Source organism: Thunnus maccoyii, chromosome 15, assembly GCF_910596095.1.
Source record: "Thunnus maccoyii chromosome 15, fThuMac1.1, whole genome shotgun sequence".
Lineage (NCBI taxonomy): Eukaryota > Metazoa > Chordata > Actinopteri > Scombriformes > Scombridae > Thunnus > Thunnus maccoyii.
The window spans coordinates 17614599-17634238 of record NC_056547.1 but is presented as its reverse complement, the minus strand read 5'-3'; the positions used below and the strand labels follow the sequence as shown (position 1 = coordinate 17634238).

General features: G+C 39.0%; 1 protein-coding gene across 1 annotated transcript in view; it reads left to right on the top strand.

The window, feature by feature from the left end:
* LOC121913511 overlaps positions 1-19640 on the top strand; it is a 58506-nt gene that overhangs the window by 31287 nt on the left and 7579 nt on the right. Inside the window, exons 28-49 of the mRNA XM_042436173.1 lie at positions 1999-2103; positions 2216-2264; positions 2353-2433; positions 2710-3267; positions 3368-3442; positions 4244-4380; positions 5466-5567; positions 5753-5810; positions 5960-6108; positions 6834-8013; positions 8108-8229; positions 8321-8434; positions 10884-10941; positions 14032-14160; positions 15323-15400; positions 15678-16022; positions 16557-16625; positions 16711-16844; positions 17567-17698; positions 18595-18652; positions 19220-19294; positions 19424-19519. Of these exons, the coding sequence (XP_042292107.1) occupies positions 1999-2103; positions 2216-2264; positions 2353-2433; positions 2710-3267; positions 3368-3442; positions 4244-4380; positions 5466-5567; positions 5753-5810; positions 5960-6108; positions 6834-8013; positions 8108-8229; positions 8321-8434; positions 10884-10941; positions 14032-14160; positions 15323-15400; positions 15678-16022; positions 16557-16625; positions 16711-16844; positions 17567-17698; positions 18595-18652; positions 19220-19294; positions 19424-19519 (3904 nt within the window). The remainder of the gene's footprint in view (positions 1-1998; positions 2104-2215; positions 2265-2352; positions 2434-2709; positions 3268-3367; positions 3443-4243; positions 4381-5465; positions 5568-5752; positions 5811-5959; positions 6109-6833; positions 8014-8107; positions 8230-8320; positions 8435-10883; positions 10942-14031; positions 14161-15322; positions 15401-15677; positions 16023-16556; positions 16626-16710; positions 16845-17566; positions 17699-18594; positions 18653-19219; positions 19295-19423; positions 19520-19640) is intronic.

Here is a 19640-nt window from a genome sequence, read left to right as displayed (position 1 = left end):
CAAAGGAAGAAATAAATTACCTCCTGGAACATACGAAAAATGTTCTTAGACAGAGACGCAGGTTATAACTTAAGAGAAAAATTTAATATGAAACAACGGTATGTTCGGTACATCTTAAAAGTATGTGTATTTCAATTTGTGGGGTGACTTGGGTCTGGATGAAGAAATCAAACAGAGTAAAAATATCACACATTTGGTACAAAAGATGTACCAAAAAAATTTTTTTGCAAGGTACAGAAATGAGGAAGGGGAATTGAGCAAGCACTGCTGTTGCTATGTGCTTGCTCATGGGGGAATTGTTTAGGGATGCACAATATTATCGGCACGTCATCAGTATTGGCCCATAAAAGCTCTAAAATGAAATATCAGCATCTGCAAATTCTACCGATTATGAGAGGCCGATATGTCGCCTTCCCCTCTGCCGCCTGACTGTGCTTCCCTCGATGGACTAACGTTAGCCCCGGCTCTCCTTGTGGATCTCCATGTGGATCCAACCGCAGCACCGAGCCCTGGTTTGTTATTCAGGTTAAAGTGAGAAGAAGCAGCGGGTCTGACGGGCAGCTGAATGAAATGGAGCCTGCGGAGGATGCACCAGGACCATCGGGGTGACACAGTCCGCGGAGGAGCTGCTGTGTTCAGCTGCATAGATAGGAAAGACTTCGGCTGCCAGGATGTACCACTCTGTTTGGAAAAAAAAAAAATCTTCTTTTTGGTTTATACCGGCAGTTGGCAACCAGCATATTAGGTGCATTACCGCCACCCTCTGCTCTGGAGTGTGGACCAGAGATTAAATCCTACACATTAATCCTGTCTGTCTAATAAACTCAAAGAAAACTCTACTGCTCCACCCACTTTGCAGGTTCATTAAAGTTTCAATCGGCCCAATGAGTTGGAAATATCGGCATTTTGGATATCGGCAAAAAATCCATTGACGTGCATCCCTAGAATTGTTGGGTCTCTGTAAATTAAAGAGTAAGGTCTAGACCTGTGAAAAGTGCCCAGAGATGACTTTTGTTGTGATTTGGCGCTATATAGATAAAATTGAATTGAAAAAATTGAAATGTTACACTCACCAATGGTGACGTTGTTATTGGCTTTCTTTTTTCCTTTTTTTTTTTTTTTTTACATTCTTGATTTGGTAGTGTTTAATTATGTATGAAGAGGAGGAACATAGAGACCTAGTTGTGTATGATGGACACTGAGCCGGATAGTTGGACTATGTGAATCTTTAAGTTGATTTGATTTGATTAGAATAGAAGCAGGACTAGACAAGCATGCTTCTTTCTTCTCCTTAATGGACATGAAATGTTTATTTATTTTTCATATTGAGAGTCTGTTATATATTTTCATTATTAATTTTATTGGTTATTTTGTTTTATTTATATAGTTTATTCAAATTTTATTGTGAGAACAGATATTTCTATCAACTTCATTTTCAAACGCCTTGCCCACAAATGTTAAAATTGTAAAGGAGGTTAAAGTAAGCTGCATTTGTCGCAATACATATACTGCTTCATTACATCTTATTTGTTCATCTTTCTCACTTTGCATCCATAGCTGAGTTGAGCTGTAAATACAATAATGATTATGGACGATGACAATGCTGTGGTTAATTTAACAGGGTGCTTTCTAAACTACTGTAATTCATTGTACATGATACATGAACCACTGAATATTTGTTTTACACTGCTCTCAATCATAATATGATTATTCGCTGTGTATACAGTTGGTTTCCCAAATAGAAAAAAATATCTACACTGTAAAATGTCACGGTCTAATGCGAGATATATCATATATATTGTTTTATATGTGTATTCTGTTTGTAATTGCTAGTATTTTTCGGGCCAATGAAAACACGCATATAAATACAGTAATGGAAAGAAATTAAAGTCTGAATATCTATGGTAATTAGACATTGTATATGGATATTGACCAACAACAAGAGTGTTTAACATGCAGCCAAAACACTGATGAATATGTATGTGTTTGTGTGTGTAGAAGCTTTTCCACCCGGGCTCGCTGAATGCCAGCACTGAGAACGCGGAGACATTACTGGACTTGGCAAAACAGGCAGCGAGTATTCATTCCATACTACCTGCACAGGTATTCTGCTGCAAACATTGAATTTGTGCACCAGAATTGAATTTTAATGTACTGTAGCAACTCCTCTAGCCATGTGCTTATGATTTTGTTACAATATTTTCTGCCTTCAAAGGAAATATGGTTGGAAAAGCCCATTTGGGAGCCCTGCAAATACCACAGAGGTGAGTATTTGTATGGCAATGGATGTTCCACATTGTAAAGTATATTTTGAATGGTTTTCCAGACTGTTCTTGTACTGGTTTGTTCCAGCAATATCCATCCTGGGATTTGCAAAGAAGAGAGCGGGCAAAGGAAAGCTTAAACCTCCAATTATCCGTAATGTGAAGTTGGGTAAGGCAAGCCATATATTTTACGTAGGTTGTCTTATGTGCATGCTGTACCCCGACCCCAACTAGTGCAACTATGGAAACATCGCATTTAGTAGTGTTTGTAGGAATGATTTTTCATTTTTAAATATTTTAAATGAGTGTACATTTGCTTGCCTAAAAATCTACAATATTCTTTAAATAACTGATAATCACTAAAAAAAGAACACCACAGTGAATCAGTGAAGATAAACATTGCCGATGATTGTGATTAAATGCATTTCTAATGTTTGTTTCTCAGTCCCCAGAGAAACTCTGAAAGAAGCGGACAAGAGCCCTGTGAGAGAGGACAGTCCAGAAAACAGCAGGATAATGGAGGCGTCTGAGAAAAAAAACAGTCAAAAGACAACAGACAATAGTGAGACCACCCTGGAAAATATTTCAGTGGAGGTTGGTGTTGAAATCACCAATAAAAGCAACGATGAAAGTGGAGAAAATGCAGAAAAGGGAGCCGCTAAGGAGATGATAAAGGAGATGATGCAGGAGCCTACGGAGCTGACATTAAGAAAACCAAGTGAGGAGACCCCAGAAAGCTCGCAGAAGACAGGCCAAGATGACAGAGCAGTGACTGGAAAAGAAGGGAACAAAAGTAGCAAAGATGTCCTGACACAACTGAAGAATTACGTCTACAAAGAAAATAAAAGAGAGAGGCCAAGCGATATGTCTGAATATTCACAGGTCCATAAAAGACAGCGACCCAACTCCAAAGAAGACGCATCTTGTGAAGAACCCCAAAAAATGTCAAGTAGTGGACAAAAGGAGGTGACGGCAGCAGACAAGGGAGAAAGTTGTAAATCAGGTCAGATCAATAAATAAATACCATATTTAAGTTTGTAGAAGTTTTCTGAGTGTTTCTGTGAAAATATCTCAGCGTGTGGTTGTCTGTGTCTCACTTACAGTGACTTCTAACGGGAACCAACAGGCAGCTCAATTGTGGCTGTACCTCAAGAAAAAGAGCCGAGAGCCTGTGATTGGTCAGTGTTTTGTTTTTCTTTCTTTTTTCTGTGCTCTGAGACCTTACTTATGAGGAATAATTGTGAGATCTGAATCTTCCTTTGTCTTGTGATTGTAGAAAACTCTGTCAATTAACTGTCCACTGTTAATGCTGCTATTACAGTACATTCATTGTCCAAAGAGTTGATGAACCTGGCGAGTTCATCACTAATAAATTTGATGCAATCATTTTATAGACTCATCTGAGTACTTTCTCCATTTCTCTCTTTTAATTCACATTTTTATGCCGGAAACCGCTATCTCAAGACCATTTTGACTCTGTTAAAGAACTGATTGTGTATGAGTTATCATTATCATTCAGTGATTATCATCTACACTGTTTAAATGCTGTGAGTGACTGCAACACTTTCCCATGGGAAAGTGTGTGGTTAGTGTCCACAGGTCCAGAACTTTATAACTTTTCCATGATGTATCTTGTTTTGCTGGCTTTGCAACTTTCAGAAATCAATGTTTCACAAGGATGAAAGTTAGCCAATCAGAATAAGGCACATCTACAAGCTTTATGTGAGTTGTTGGAGTCTCATCCAGTCCATTAAACGCTTCAATTTGGTGTTAATTGTTGGTTTGCTGGTTTGTGAAGAGGCAAATAGAAGTTCATGGAGGAAAAGAGGAAAATTTGCACTTTTAGTTTCTTTATTTTATTAAATGTTTACATATACTTGAGCTTAATTAATTTTCTAATTACGTCATTTCTGTGAAGAAACCTTCTACCCGGTGAAAGATTGATAACATGACTTTTATGGTGAACAATATATCTTCAGGCTTAGGTGCACTTCTTGAATGCTATGGTGATCAGCATGGCCCCATCTACCTTTGTGAGTGCTGCTCTATGAAGATCCAAGAGAAGGATATCGTCAGCCATGTTACCGGATTTGATCACCAGAAGATGTATCTGGTGGTGAGTAAATGTTAGAGGATGAGATCAGATGCTGTCCATAGTACAATACTGTCACATGTACACTGAAAGAATTATTGGTCCATGTAGTCATTCCTCCTCTCCACGCCGGCCATGAAGAGATCCCTACGTAAAGCAACTGCATGAAATGGAGGGAAAAATCAACAGTCCTCTGCAAAAATGTTCAATTCCAAGTTAGCAAAAATGACAGGCAACTTGAAAAGTTCAGGTAGTTTTAGTCTTGATGTTCCCACAGACAGTGTTTCTTTGCTGAAATGCGACTGAGGAATACATTCTGGCAGTTATGTAGGTTTGTTGCTGGGAAAACCTCCATGTGACTGCCAAATTGGTTTGGTATCTTTGTCATGGCAAACTGACACTGCTGAGGTTGCATATTAGCTTCAATTTATCTTCACAATGTAGTCAGTCTAAGCAGATTATCAATCCACGGCCAGTAACAACAGGACAACTAATTGATGATCAATAACTCTTTCAGTGTACATATAGCATTTTAGTATTATATTAAGATAGACTTGAGAAAATCCAAATCTATCCTTTAAGACACTACTTCCCTTTCTTTGTTGGGTATATGTTCAGTCATTGAAGTCTTCCTGTTACCACTCTTACATGGCAGATAAACTGTATATTTCATAAATAAGAGTGGCACACTTCATGCTAGGTTAAATGCACAAAGGGGATATGCTATTGTAGCACCTGAGTGGTATAGAAGCTGTAAAAAAACTGATAATGTTGACTTACAGAAACGGTTTTTGCCTGTAAGGAGCTTTGGGGTTTCACTTGATCTTATTTTACACATTGTACAAAATTGCTAATTTGTTTACTGTCAACTTATTTTTAAAGCTCATATAATATATAACCATATAATTTAACATCTTCACTACAAGATTAAATGCATGCAAGAACAAGACAATAAACAATATGCAAACCTAAAATTTACTATTGTTGTCTAGACTTACCAAGCAATTGCAGAACTTCTTCCAGTGCCTTGTTTCTACCATGTGCCATACATATACACAGGTGGCAGCCATATTTTTAATTTAATCCCCTGTATATGTTCCCGACATTAGGGGTTTCAGAAAATCCCGCCTCCACAAGGGAATGACTGGAGGAAGAAGATGAGAGATATGGCTGTTTTGTTTGAAGAAGATAAAGGATATGGAGAGGCTCAGGTTTGGTCCCGGTCTAAATTCTTTCTCTTGTGGAAATGGTTGTAAATGTCAAGCTGAGATCAAATATGTGATCCATCTCCTTTGGTCAGTCCTGGACAGAGTTGGAGAAAAGATCAAGGCAAAACAACAGAAGTGCTAGAAGATTAGAATGTATTTTTTAAATGTTGTATATGTCTGGATTTCAGGTTGTTGATCTGGATGAAGAGCTTTATAACAGCATCTCAAAACAAAACTTTCAGGCAGGTAAGGGTACATTTTCCCTTTATTTTGAGCCCATCTTGAAAAAGTGTGTATTTCTTTTTTAATTGAAGCTAATTTGGTTAACAGGTGACTACAAAAGTGTGAACTTGTACGAAACAGTATTTCTTCTTTATTTTCCATAATCTTCACAGCCATTAAGACTGTGAAGGCGCATCAAGCTCAGCTGGACTGTGGGTGTGAAATCTCTTCAACCTCAACTCTGTCAGGTGTTCAACCTGTAGGTACCTCCGTCACCCTCATTACTCAACATGAGTCCTACCTTGGGATGGACAACCACCAAGTTAGTCAAGTTGTCATTATTCACATCAGAAAAATCATTTTCTACTTGTTCCCTTTGTCATTCAGAAGTCAAATTATGCACTGAGCTGATGAAACACATAACAGGAAAATGTAGGTGTTATACTTGATGTAAACGTAATTGTATTGGAACTTTCCATGTCATGATTATGAAAAGGAAAGCCTTTGGTAATCTAAATCTAATAATACCAGACAGTCAGGTTAACAATGCATGTTTAAATCTTGAATAACAACAATGCTGCAAGTGGAAACAAAATGTCATTTCTTACTGTGTTACAGTAAAATAAAAGCTTTATACCAAACAATGAGATTTAATTCAAGTAGAAAACATTTAAAACAACAAACTCCTGCATTAAAGGATACCTGGCATTTTAACTCTCAGTCCTAAATCTTGAGGACATGATTGGAGGTCAAAGAGTCAGAAGCACTTAGCGCAGACACACATTTACTTTATTGTCTTAGTAACAGAGTCTGTTTTGTCTCACACTTGTTTGGAGGCAAGTTGTCTAAATGTAACGGATGGTGGCTGGCTTGTTTCTGTTTTCTTTATCTTTAGCTGTGGCCCTTTGTTCAGGAGGAGATCTGTTAAATGAACCCCCTCCTCCAAGTGCTGGGGATGAATTCTCTGTAGCTCAAGTCATGGGCAGTAAATATTTTGGTCTGTAGCTCCTTTGACAGTGTTCTAAATATGGTTGTTTGATTTCAAAGGTGTTGCCAATGGAGATTGATAATGATTCAGAAGACTCAGAGAGAAAGCCATCGTCAGTATCTGCAGCCACGACTGTAATGACTGAAAACACCCCCAAAACTACTGAAGTCCCCCCTGAACCAAATGAAGATGTCAAAATGACCCATATCAAAGTGCCTGAGTCTGCTGACAACACAAAGAGCTGTCTGACTGCATCCGGAAGTAGTAAAGACGCATCAATTCTACACATGTTCAAAAGTGGGACAAACACACTGTGTTTGCATCCTGATTCCACAGGAACCAACTCAAAAGCTGAAATCACTCCAACCACAAGTGATACACCATTAAACAGAACCACCACATCCAAAATAACAGGGACGTGTCAAACTGCAGTAACTTCAGATTCTATAGTAACAACCCCCGCCAAATCCATGACAGCCGTCTCCAAGTTTACAGCTAAAACCTCCGGTTCTTCTCCAGACACCAACAACTTGACAGCAGCCGTCTCCAAACTTGCAGCCACCACCTCCAGTTGTACTGCAACCACCACAAAATTGGGAGAAACCACCAACAAATGTACAGCAGCCACCTCTAGTACCCCTGCAACCACCGCTAAATCAACAATACCAACCTCCGTCTACACAGCAACAACCTCTAAATTTACAGCAGCCTCCTCCAAAGTGACAGGAACCACCTCCACCTCTAGTGCAACCATCTCAAATACAACTTTATCAACTAAATCAGCAACAGCATCCAAACCAATGGATCCCAGAACTGGAGCTGCACCCAAAGCTGCAGCCACTTCACAAAAAGCTGCACCTGCCCCACATGTAGGATCCACAGTGAGGCGCGAAGCCACCTGCAGAGCTATGCCTGCCTCCAAGATTGAAAACTGCTCCAAAAATTCTGAAACTGCATTCAAAACCACGGTCTCATCTCAAACTGTGGTGACATCTGCTAAAATGACAAAAATGTCAATTAAAGGTGAAAATGCTGAAGCCTCCGCCAAGACTGTACATATGAAGAGTTCAGTGGGGTCAAAAGCTGATGTTGCACCACACATCCATAAGAGTAACCCACCTGCTGCTCCCCATGGGACCATGCCCTTGTCTGTCAGTTCTGAACATAAGAATCCACCGACAGAGCCATCACATACCTCCATGAGTAAGACCAAGTCAACTGAAGGTCCTCCTAAACTCGGTAAGTGTTATTTATATAGAAAAAACACTCAGTAAGTCTCTATGAATTGGTCTCCTTTTGATTTGATTGGATGTTTGTGTTTTTGTCTTTATAGGCGTAAACCACCTAATTAAAGTGTTCTGCAAAGGAAGGACGCAAGTCTACTGTGAGCTTTGCTTAGTCAGGTTGAAACGGTCCACTCATGTATCAGGCTCCAGCCACCACTATAACTACGTGGTTAGTGCTTCATGAATCTTTTCTTAGAAAATGTTCTTTGAAGCTTGTAAAGCTGTTAATATCACTGATGTTGTCTGAATATTCTTACTAGAAAATGAAGTACCCCGGGTGGAGTCCCAGGTCGTCACAGTTTGAGGAACAGTTTGACAAGATAGTGGCCCACTTGGCAGAGGTTGAGAAAGGTGAAGAACATCAGGACATCCAGGTGACCCACTGCAGTCTTCTCACAGTCTAAATTGTTCAAAATTGACTGTCTGTATGTGGTTATTAATTTTTGTACAAATTTGTCACATCATTGAAGCAGACTTTATTGACTTCAAGATATAAGCCATGAATAACTATTTTAGTAAAAAAGTTCATTAATGATTTTAAGAGTTTTACTTACTAAAACCATATACATTGTTGTAGATTGCGGTAAAAATTAATGATATGTAACAGTGTTTCCCCTAGGTTGACTGCTTTGGAGTGGCGGGGGGGGGTTAATATGTGGGGGCATGAAAAACTCAAGACAGAGACTCATCAGCTCTCTCTGTTAAAGAGCAGCTGACATTGACACTAAAATGAAAATTGCTGGTCCACCTTAAAAGTCAGTCCACCTTAAGAGAGCCTAGTCAAGTTAAGCTAACACATTGTTGCTAACTTCAGGGCTAACCCCCTTTGATAGATGAGTATTTTCTTTGTCTTGAGGAGCTGCAGCATTTATTAACTGACACACAGCCTGTAATGTACATTTACTGCCAGATTGACAACTCACTGATAAACTTTTCCTCTGCTCCGCTCGCGGTCACGTCATGTTTCTGCCGCTTGCCCTCTGCGCTCGTACAACTACACACGCACGTTTACACACACATACACACACGCACTGCCTTATTCCTTAAGGAGCTACGCTACTCTTGTACCTTTCATGTAGATGTCCTTTGAAGAACGAAGAGAGGGAGGATGACTAAAAAAATCCACAATAACGTAGGGTGTTATTGTGCTCATACAGTGTGTGAGTGAAAATCTAGCCTGTTGATATTAATAATCGTCTGAAATTTTAGCAGCTGCGCTCATAATTTTGCAACGGCGGTGCACCGCTGCTGAATGAATGTAGGGGAAACACTGTGTAATGATAAAGGACTGTTACATATTTAGGTCATTATTAGGAATGTCAGTTGTGGTTAATTTTACCTTCAATAGACTGACATCCATTAACCAGTAACTAACTGGTTCATTTTTAAGAAAAATTGAAATGTAGCTTTCGTTTGTGAGAGCTGTCCAGCAGGTGGTCATAGCTAGCATGTCTGACCTGTCTAGCTTGACTTTTAGCTCATCCTTCTTCTCCTCAAAGTGGTTTTCAGTGGGTTCAGTTACAGTAGCTCTCAATGGCATAACATGCTCAGGCTCGAGGTACCGAACTAGCTCTTTCAATCCCTCGCCCTACACCAGACTGATTGGCAGCATATTGGTCTCCTGGGTGATGGCCTTGGACCGGTGTCATGCTGAGTTCTGCCTGCTCACCGAGAATTGCATGCACCTCATGGCAGAGTGCACAGCTAAAGGGAAAACTAGCCCACCAGACATTGTAATGATTTTTAAGGCAAAGTACTGTTTAAAAAATGATGTAGTCTTCTCTGTCAGGTTCACCAATGATGACAAATGATCTAAAGTCTTTAGTTTTTGATCGTTTAGAGTCATCAATATTTTATTAGACTCAGTAGTAGTAGCATTTCCCTGATTTGATTGGTCTGAAATTTACAAGGTTTCCTTTAATAATCTCAATATTTCTTTGGGAGAACTCTTCTGTGTTCTTTGTCGATGTGTTTTGAAGCATAGGATTTCAGATAGTTATACTAAAATGAGGTTGTTAAATGTGGAAAAGTGAAAATGGAAAATGGATGTGCTGAGAAAACCATTTGATTGATATCAAACACTGTGACCTTGAATGAGAGCCAGGTCACTGTGACCTGTACCAATGCCAAACATGTCAGCCCACCAAACCAAAACAGGTGCCACACACGCACACAAATAGTGCAGAGACGCCCACTCACATTTAGTCAAAGTCCAAGATAAATGAAATTGAGAAATGTCCCATTCTTCTTTAGAATTTGGGATAGCCAAAAAGTTTGGTAAACAGGATGAAACCTATCACGCAACACGAACACATACACACACACACAGTCTGTCTTCAGTATAAAAAGGCATGTCACGTTCTGTAATGTGGGAAGATATCTCTGACTACGTTGTTAATAGATTTGCTGTGAAAAAAGAGATTCCCCATCTGACACCTGTGTCTCAGTCAACTGATTCCTCTTATCCACCTCTTTTCTGCCACAACATAATTGACCTTGACAGTGTCAATACTGAGTGTTAAGGGGTGCATGCAGTTTTCAGCAGAACTGATTGATGCTGCCGAGTAATGCATCGCCTATTTTTCAGCTTAGGTCATTATTATACATTGGTGGGGGGTATTAATGTAAATAGTATATAGTAAAACCAATATAAGAGATGATAAAATATCCAGTAGTAGCTAAAAGCCTTGCTGGGACAACAGAAAGAACTGGTAGTAAAACAGATGCATAGAGCATACATCAGTAAAGCAAGATGGCCAACTTGTATATTCGTATGTTTTTTAATTACCATTGTATAAGTGTTTTTGTCTTTCTTTCTGCTAGACGTTGATTGTGAAGAGCGACATGTACGAAGAGCTGGCTACTCTTCCGGAAGAAAAAGGTAAAGATGTACTATTATTCCTCAGAAAAATGTTGTTCTATTTGACTTAGAAAGATAAAGATTAGTTAGAGCAGGCCTGATGCTACAGTACCAGTCAAAAGTTTGGACGCACTTTCTCATTCAAGGGAATGGGAAGGTGTGTTCAAACTAAGTGTCCAAACGTTTGACTAGTACTGTATTTTGAACTGTTTTGCCATGTTAGCAGTTGGGCCAGAGGGAAACAACAAAGAAATTATTCTGGCCAAATAACAATATTGCAGGAACTTTCAATTTTTTAAATCCAGAGAAGAAATTAAATATTTCTATTGAATTTTGAAAACAGAATCAGACTGTTTCTCAGACGTTTTGTAACTACTAAATTAGCTTAATGCTAAATTACATTCGTACATTGAATTTGTTTAAATGTAAAAAAAAACAAACAAACAAAAAAAACTATATTAGTTCCTCCAGGAAATCGCAATCTTGTGATGACAAAAATTAATGTAAATTCAGCCAATCTCTTCAGTATTTGTGAGGACTTGCAACTTTGTAAAATTCCCATGATTTCTCTGCTTTAAAGGTGCTGCAGGGAAGATTTTGACTTCAATATATCAACCCAAATTTAATGTCTATACCTTGTGATGAGAATGAAAGACAATGTATTTTGTATTGATATTGTGTGTGACCGGGTCGGATCCACAGGAGTTCTGCTGAAGACAAAGTAAGCCTTTCCAAACAAAACTGGCTTTATCGACAAAATAACTCGTCAGATACAGTAAAAAGGCTCTTCAACCTCTTCTCTCATCATCAAAACATACCCCATGCTGGTTGACCGTAAAAAAATGCAAAACAGGAAGTGACTGGGTTTATGGAGAATGCGGTCTTGAGAATTAAGCTACCTATCAAAGTGCTTCCCTGCGTCAGTCTAATCAAAACAACCAACATGACATGTCACTGCATTCAGGTGAAATTACATGACGAAAAAAGTGAACCCCTCACATTTGGCAACAAAAATAACTGTAAAAGGCCATACAAAACAATTTCCAAATGTTTTACACAAAAATGGAGGCAACTTGAACTTGAAACCTTTGCCAATTCACACAACTTACTGCTATATATATTAAAAGAAAATCACTCAAATCACCTAATCATATAAAAGTAACAAAACCATAAATAGTTTCTAAGCATATCATGTCAGTAAGTAAATTACAATCAATTGTCTCAGATCAGCCTCAGAGGACAGCTGTTCTCCAAGTTGTCAAAAAAAGATGCTAATAGACACAAATATTTCTCAGAAAAGACTCCCACTTAATTTCCCACAGTAGTAACATCCCTGAACTCTTGCCACTGTGTCCATATATGGACGTGGTTTTCTTCTGGATCTGCGTGCATCAGCTTTGTGTGTGTTCTTGTAAGCAGCAAGTCTTCATTGGGTTCATACAGAGTTCAGTCCACAGCAAAGTTGCATGTGACTGTTTCAAAATGATCGGTCAAGACGAGCACTTTCCTTCCTTCCTTTGTTGAGCTCTTGCACCTACACTCTCCCCAAATGAGTCAAATGCGCCATGAGGTCAGATCCCATGGTGCTTTGCAGAGCAGCTGTTAGGACTTGCAGTCTCAGCCCTTGTTGTTCAATGTAATGTGACCCATCTGAGGTGTTCACTCTCATCATGTCACATACTTCTCATTATTCATTGTTAATGAACGGTGGGTAATTATGCAGATCCATCATCAATCTAGATGGCAACAGTTGAGATGTGGGAACAGTTATGTTAAATTTTGCAACCAAAAGCTAATGCCTATGAGGGGAATTCCAACAATGTTACTCACCAAAGTCTGTTTATGGGTCTTGGGGAGAACTACTGCCGATGTGGGAAAAAGTTATTTAAAGCCTCTGTGGCTTCAGAGGGAGCTGAGTGAAGTCTGATAAATTTCCTCAAGCGATGTCACTCCTGCCAGCGTCGGTCAGGGCTGAAGACTGCAAGTGTGAAAATGAAAAGAAATCTGGAGGTATGGAGATAGAAAGTAGTGAGGTTACCAGACCTCTGTAGTTCAATAATTATCTCTGCCTGAGGCTAGTGGCTCAAGACAACATTAGACACTTTTAACATAACTCACCTGACTCTCCGACTGAATTGTCGGCAGTAGAGTTGCGTTGTGCATAACGCAGGCACCGGGTTTTGACCACGAAGAAGAATGCGTGAAATTAAAAATAAAACATCTCTGGTTCTGCTGCATCAATTTGATTTTTTCTTCTGATAGTCTATAATATCCCACGGTGTAATAGGTCATTACTGCTCTACGGACAAAAATACTTTGCTCTGTGTTGAGGAACAAGAAATTCCAGACTCATTAATAACACTGAACTTGATCTCAGATTGAAGGAATTTATTACAGAGTATCAAGTCAAATTAATATGAACAACGAACAGCGATCAGCAAACAGAGACAAAGTCTCACTATTCGGCCCAATAGGGTGCAGTCTCTCTCAACCAAGGTGGCATCAAGAGACTGAACACAGGTCGACTGAAATGACTGACTGTCCTTAACCCTGCACACATTTCAACTCCATCCACCGTCCCAGATGCAGGGGTGTCAATTTGTTTAAGACCAGTCATTGAGTTCAGTGCTATTTAGTTGAGCAGTTCATTCTAACATACATTGTCCTTACAGAGAGTACATCATTCTTACAATTTATAACACATCAAATCAGAATAACAGATTAAGAAATAAGATTTCCCCTACAACTGCAACAAAGATTTGAACTGTTTAAGATTTTCTTGAGTAAGTGACAGCACAGACTTATGAAATATGTTGTCACGGGGAGCTGCACCGAAAACAAATTTTACTTAAATGCATGTTACAAAATATAACCATTTAGTTTAGAGCTGAGTAGTAAGTGTCCTGTTGAGCTCTCATTGTTTTGTTTTGATGTGTAGGTCTGAAAGTAATATACTCCTCTTCTTATCATGTGATAAATGAGTATTGGACACAGTGCATGCAATGCATCTTTTTCCGGTATTTGAGATCTTTTCATTTTGGAAATGGATTGATTGTTTCGTAAATACAGTCATGTTTTTGGTCTTAATTCCCTCCCTCTTTTTTCTCTTAGCTGTTGAAAAACTGAAAGCATTGATGAGACAGATGGGCATGCAGATCTCATCATCCTCCACAAACAATACTGCGGAGGCTTTAGGACGGCACCTTGCCTCTGCCAGTCCATCTTCAAGCCCAGATGATGGTAAATTCAACTTCGAAAAACAGACACATTGTACCATGCAGGGGATTTCACCACCAACACAGCATACGGTATACAGGGATTACATGAATTATGTAGGAGAGGGGGAGACAATTCATCCATATAATTTGAGTCACGGAGTAGTGGGGGTGGGGGGGGGGTTATGAGCTTGAACTCCAGGGAAGGCCAAGCCAGATCCAGGAGAACCAAGAAGTATATTGTATAGCAGTATATTATAAAACAAAGCAGTGAGCGCAGAATGATTCATACATGACATACAATAGATGATATTTTCATATTCCTTCCACATTTTCTGAATGGCATTTGTAAAATTAATGGGGTTTTCAGGAGCATGTAAATTAATTTGAACTTGAAATTTTGCACTGGCCTGCACATGGATCTGAGTAAATATTGCTGTCTTTGGTTATATTGTAGCTGCACTTAAGAGAGTGTAACTTTGTATATCTGATGATCCTGAATAGAGTGAGACACACAGAGAAGCAAAGGTTGGATATGGCTTTATTTCCGGCCGGGGGTCCTGTCACATGCAAATACAATGAACAACAAGCCAACCTGAGCTGGGATCTTTTATACCTTGCCATTTCCTCACCATATGTTTCCCATTATCAGTGGATTTCTTCTTCGGACAATGAGTTATGATATGTACCTCTCAACCTGTCAGACATCTTGGCGCCGTTCCTATCAAGCTAATGAACTTACACATAAGGGCCCCACACTAGATGTAATTCCACATTTGTCTTTATGACACATGAACATGGTGCCTCAACTAAAGGTTTCTTACATTCCTTAAGATGCATGCAACACAAAGAAAATACCTCATATCAGAGATTTTCTGGGTCTCTATTTTGAATGACTTCAGAAACTCATCATGTGTCTCTGTGATGTGTATTAAAAGACCTGTGAGGTAGACACATTTGACCTAATACTGCAATTTTGTCACTTAGGGATGCACATGACACACAATGAAATGCCAGTGAGAACACAAATGCCTACACACAAAGAAATGTTTCCAGATTTTTAAGTCTATGCCATAAGATGTTACAGTACAGATAGATAATTATTCCTCAACAGAAAATCTAACTATAACAAAATTAACATGTTAACAGCTAGACTAATACTCTGTTTGTGTCCGTGCTCTGTTTAGTCATTAAGCAGGAGAATTTTAAGCCTGATGTGGAGACGGAGGCTCAAGTTGAAGTCACACCTGCCAGTACGAGTCCTGGTAAATACTGAGCTTTCTTTTCAGCTTTTGTGCCTGTAACGTATATCCTTTACCATACCATCAAATATTGGACTCTTTCACTCTTAGGTATTTTTAGTCACTTTTATGTTTTTGCTATTGGTGTGTTGCTGTTTTACAGAATTAACTGATTGCAGATTCTGTACATAAATTTAGATTTACAGGGTCTTATTTTGTCGGTCTGTGAAATCTTACTATTGGTATGTTTGTCTCTTTCTTCTACATCATCACCCATTTTCACCATCTCTCTCATTCACAGTCACTGTGGAGAAACCTCATGTTTGTGCAGATCCTCTTGCCACTGACTCAGGCACATTTGACCCAACTGCTGATGCACACCAAGAGACTCTTGAGAACAGACAACAGCAAGTGAAGAGTGATCCAGAGTTACGGGACACACAGAAGGAGCTGGAAGGCACTCAGAGGAAGTCACCTTCAGTGTCCGTTGGCCCAGACCCGGTCTCTGCTCCTGCTGCTGCTGCATCATTGACCACAGAACAGCAGAACCCATCAAGTCCTAACGAGGAAGCAGAACATGCAAAGAAAAACTCAGGATGCAGACAAGGACCTGAGCAGCACAGTCCATTACAGGTGGTCCTAATAGGTAGGTGTTGAGCATTTACAACTGTATGAATCAGCTGTAATGGAAATCGTCTGAAAACACTGAACACACATATGAAATAATACACAAAACACTGCTGTAATAAGGTAACAAACCTTAACACTAAGTCAACTGCAAGTTAGTCTCAAAGGAAGGAAAATAAAATACACCTTATATAGTTTTCCAAAGACAAAGAAACAACATCTGATTGGATAACATTCTAAAGTTACATATATTCAACCAATTGGCATGAAACCACGAGATTCCCATGAGAGATCACACACTGCCCACACACTTCGTACATGCAGAGGAGAAGAAGACCCCCAAGAAGATTAAACGTGACAGGGCCCATGGTTTCCTGACAAAAGGCTCTTGGTAAAGCACAACATAGTTTGGACTCAAATAAGAACAAGATTGGACAAGGTTGAATAAATTATAAAACTATGTTTTTAGCTTACTTTACTTTCACACAGCAGCTTTGGTAATATTTTACTAAATATGTTGTTGAACTGATTTGTTATTATATGGCTGTTACAGGGGAAAGAACTCAGGACTGCAGTCATTTGTCAAAATTCTTGAAGGTGGTTAACAAGGGGCCAATCATAGGTGAGTGTGTCTATCCTTCCACAACAATCACTCCCATTATTTACAAAAGCATGCAATACGTTTAAAGATAACGTCTCCTCATCAGGTCAGAGCTGTGTGTGGGAGTGTCGAGGGCTGTCTCAGGACACATTCTACTTGTGTGAGAGCTGCAGTGAGACGGTCTCTTTCAGTGATATCTGTCAGCACATGATCAGCTCTGATCACCAGTACAATTACATGGTGAGTGTCTCACACACCCATACAACCCCTGCAAAATGACTCGTTTGATTATCTGAATTTGATCCATTTGGCCTGATAACATTTGGAAAGTCTAGAAAAGCCACACAATTAAATTATTTTATCCCCATTCAAGTTAGCAGAAAGCTAAGAGAAAGGTTAGTCGATTACCGTAATTACCAGTAATGCAGTAACAAAAAATTAACAGAGTGAAGAGAAGCAGATGAGAAAACAAGGAGGCTTCATACTAAAATATGAGGAAATATCGTTATCAAACAGAGGGAATTAGAAATGCAGCCTCTCTCTAATATAAGCCAGCTTCCAATAAAGACCTAATACCCTTTGCAGTTGATGTGAATAAAGGCCCTGGCCACTATTAGAGGAACTGCGGTAATTTTGTTTACTTTTGTTTACACTGGTCTTAAGAGAAGTGATTTTTTATTTATTTTTGTTTACTTAGTTAATATGTAGACTGGTCCTCAACAAAATGTATTTATTTTTGTTTACTTGCTTAATCTATGTGAAGTTAATTTATAAAGTTAGTCTACCTTCAAATTGTTCTTGATATTACAAATTGTAGTTGAAAAAACTGAGAATTGTTTCACCCCTAGTGAGTGGCGTCTCAGTAATGCATTGAAAACCTCTAAATAACAAGATTGTTTAAAATTTCAAAGTCATTGACATGTTGCTTCCAAATATTTTTTAATATGATTTTTGTCTTTCAGCAAAGAGAGTACCCTAATCATCTGTCGTCATTGTGGAAAGCTGATCTGTTCCAAGAGATGAGATTGCAACTTTTAAATGAAGTTGCCAAGATGCTCGCAGAACGGGAGCGTTGCGAAAACATAGATGTGCAGGTACCCTATAAGGTCTTTGTGTCATTGTTGGAAAAAACACAACCAACCAAAGATCTTGAGGGCAGAGTTTGTCTTAAGCAGTCTTCTTGGAGAGTGCTCGGGAGACAAACTGTTTCAACAAGCAGTGTAACAAAGTCAAAGAAAATGGCTGAGAAGAGGGTAGATTTAGGAGCATGTAAGGGAGGGGGAGTGATGTCAGTGGAGCGTGATTATCAGCGCAGGGGAACATGATGTGGGGAAAGTCAGGAAGAGGATTGCTATTTTGATACCTTGACCTTCCTCTTTCAAAGAGCACAGACGCTCCTGTCAGTGAACAAACATCTTGTCTTATTATGCAGAAAAACATGTTTTGCAGTTTCAAAGGTACAAATGTGGTCAAAAGTTCATGGCATCAAAGATCAGTTACATTTAAGCAACACATAAAAAATACTTTTTATGTATGTTCTCAAATGTCCTTGAGCTAATTCAGACAAAACATGGTAAATTATATGTATTATGTGTATATATATTTGATAATATTGTTTTTTTGATTAGCAGAGAAAGGAATCACATCCTTTGTGGTGAACATATGTTTAAAGATATACTCTGCAGAATTTCCCTACAAAAGAATGAATAGACTCATACAAAAATAATCTCTCTCAATCATCACTTATGACCCACTAGAAGTGTGTGTCAAAAGTGTGTGTTGCTGTGTTGCTGTGTCGCTGTCTCCCTCTCCCTCTCTGAGCCAGGGAGGAGGGGCCAACTTTGAATGCTTTGTTTACAAACTAACCAAATCCTGCATAGTATACCTTTAACTGCTCCTCTAGGCAGTTAAAACAAATTTGTGAAATCTTAATGTACAAAGTAGAAATACACATTCTTTATGCTAATTGTTTGTGTTTTCTCTTTCCAAGGGGGTCATTCTGGGCAAGGACTTATACGACTATGTTCAGAAAGCTCCATTCAGTAAAGGTAGTAGTCAACTTAATCTTCAACAGTCTAGTTTATGGTGTGTGTGGGAGTATACAGATGAGTATTGTGGGGGCAGTTTCTGTAATAAGACTCACAAACCAGAGAATGTCCGTCTGTGTTTAATATCACACTTGCAAGTGGGTACAATACCAACAACAGATAGAGAAAGCTGTCTTAGGTAAAGTACAAAATCTGGTTCTGAACAATCCATTATTATACCTTCAGCAGATAGGTGCGGCCAGCCTCCCTTTCCATTATCTTTATACACACGCACACACACACACACACACACACACAGTTTGTTATTGTACTTCTCAACAGACAGTGCAGCTGGCCTCCTTTTCCTGTGTCTACACACACATACACACAGTCCGTCATTGTACTTTGAACGGACAGGTGCAGCTGGCCTCTATTATCTCTACAAAGTAGTAGCACCCATACACAAGATCATAGAATATCACCAAAGTATAAGTAGCAAAGTATCAGAATAAGTATAACATATTGTATTTAAGTATACATATTGTAGTTTTCCATTACAGTAACAACTGTGCTTTTTGCTTTTTATAGCTCTAGAAATGGTGCAAAACATCAAAGAGCAGAAAATGAACATCTGTCTACCCCTTGGCACTCCACAACAAAAGGGTGAGTCTCTCTAGCCCGGTCACAAGGTCTTTTCTTTTTATTATTCTTATACACAGCTAAACTTAAGTGATTAATACAGAGAGCATATAAGTGTGAGCTGCTGTGTGAGTTTTGGTTTCTGTTGCACAGACAAGCAGCCTGAGGACTGGCAGAGTCAAGAGGAATCTTTTCACAGAGAGATGCAATCATCCCCAGCATCTGAGACAGACAAGAGCAGTGACAACAGTATGCATTTTCATATTTCTTACAATGTTGACATTACATGATTGAAATAATTTCTTGTGATATATGCAGGACTCAAAAACAGGGCTTATCATTTTCTTGCTCTCACCTAAAAGTGTAGTGT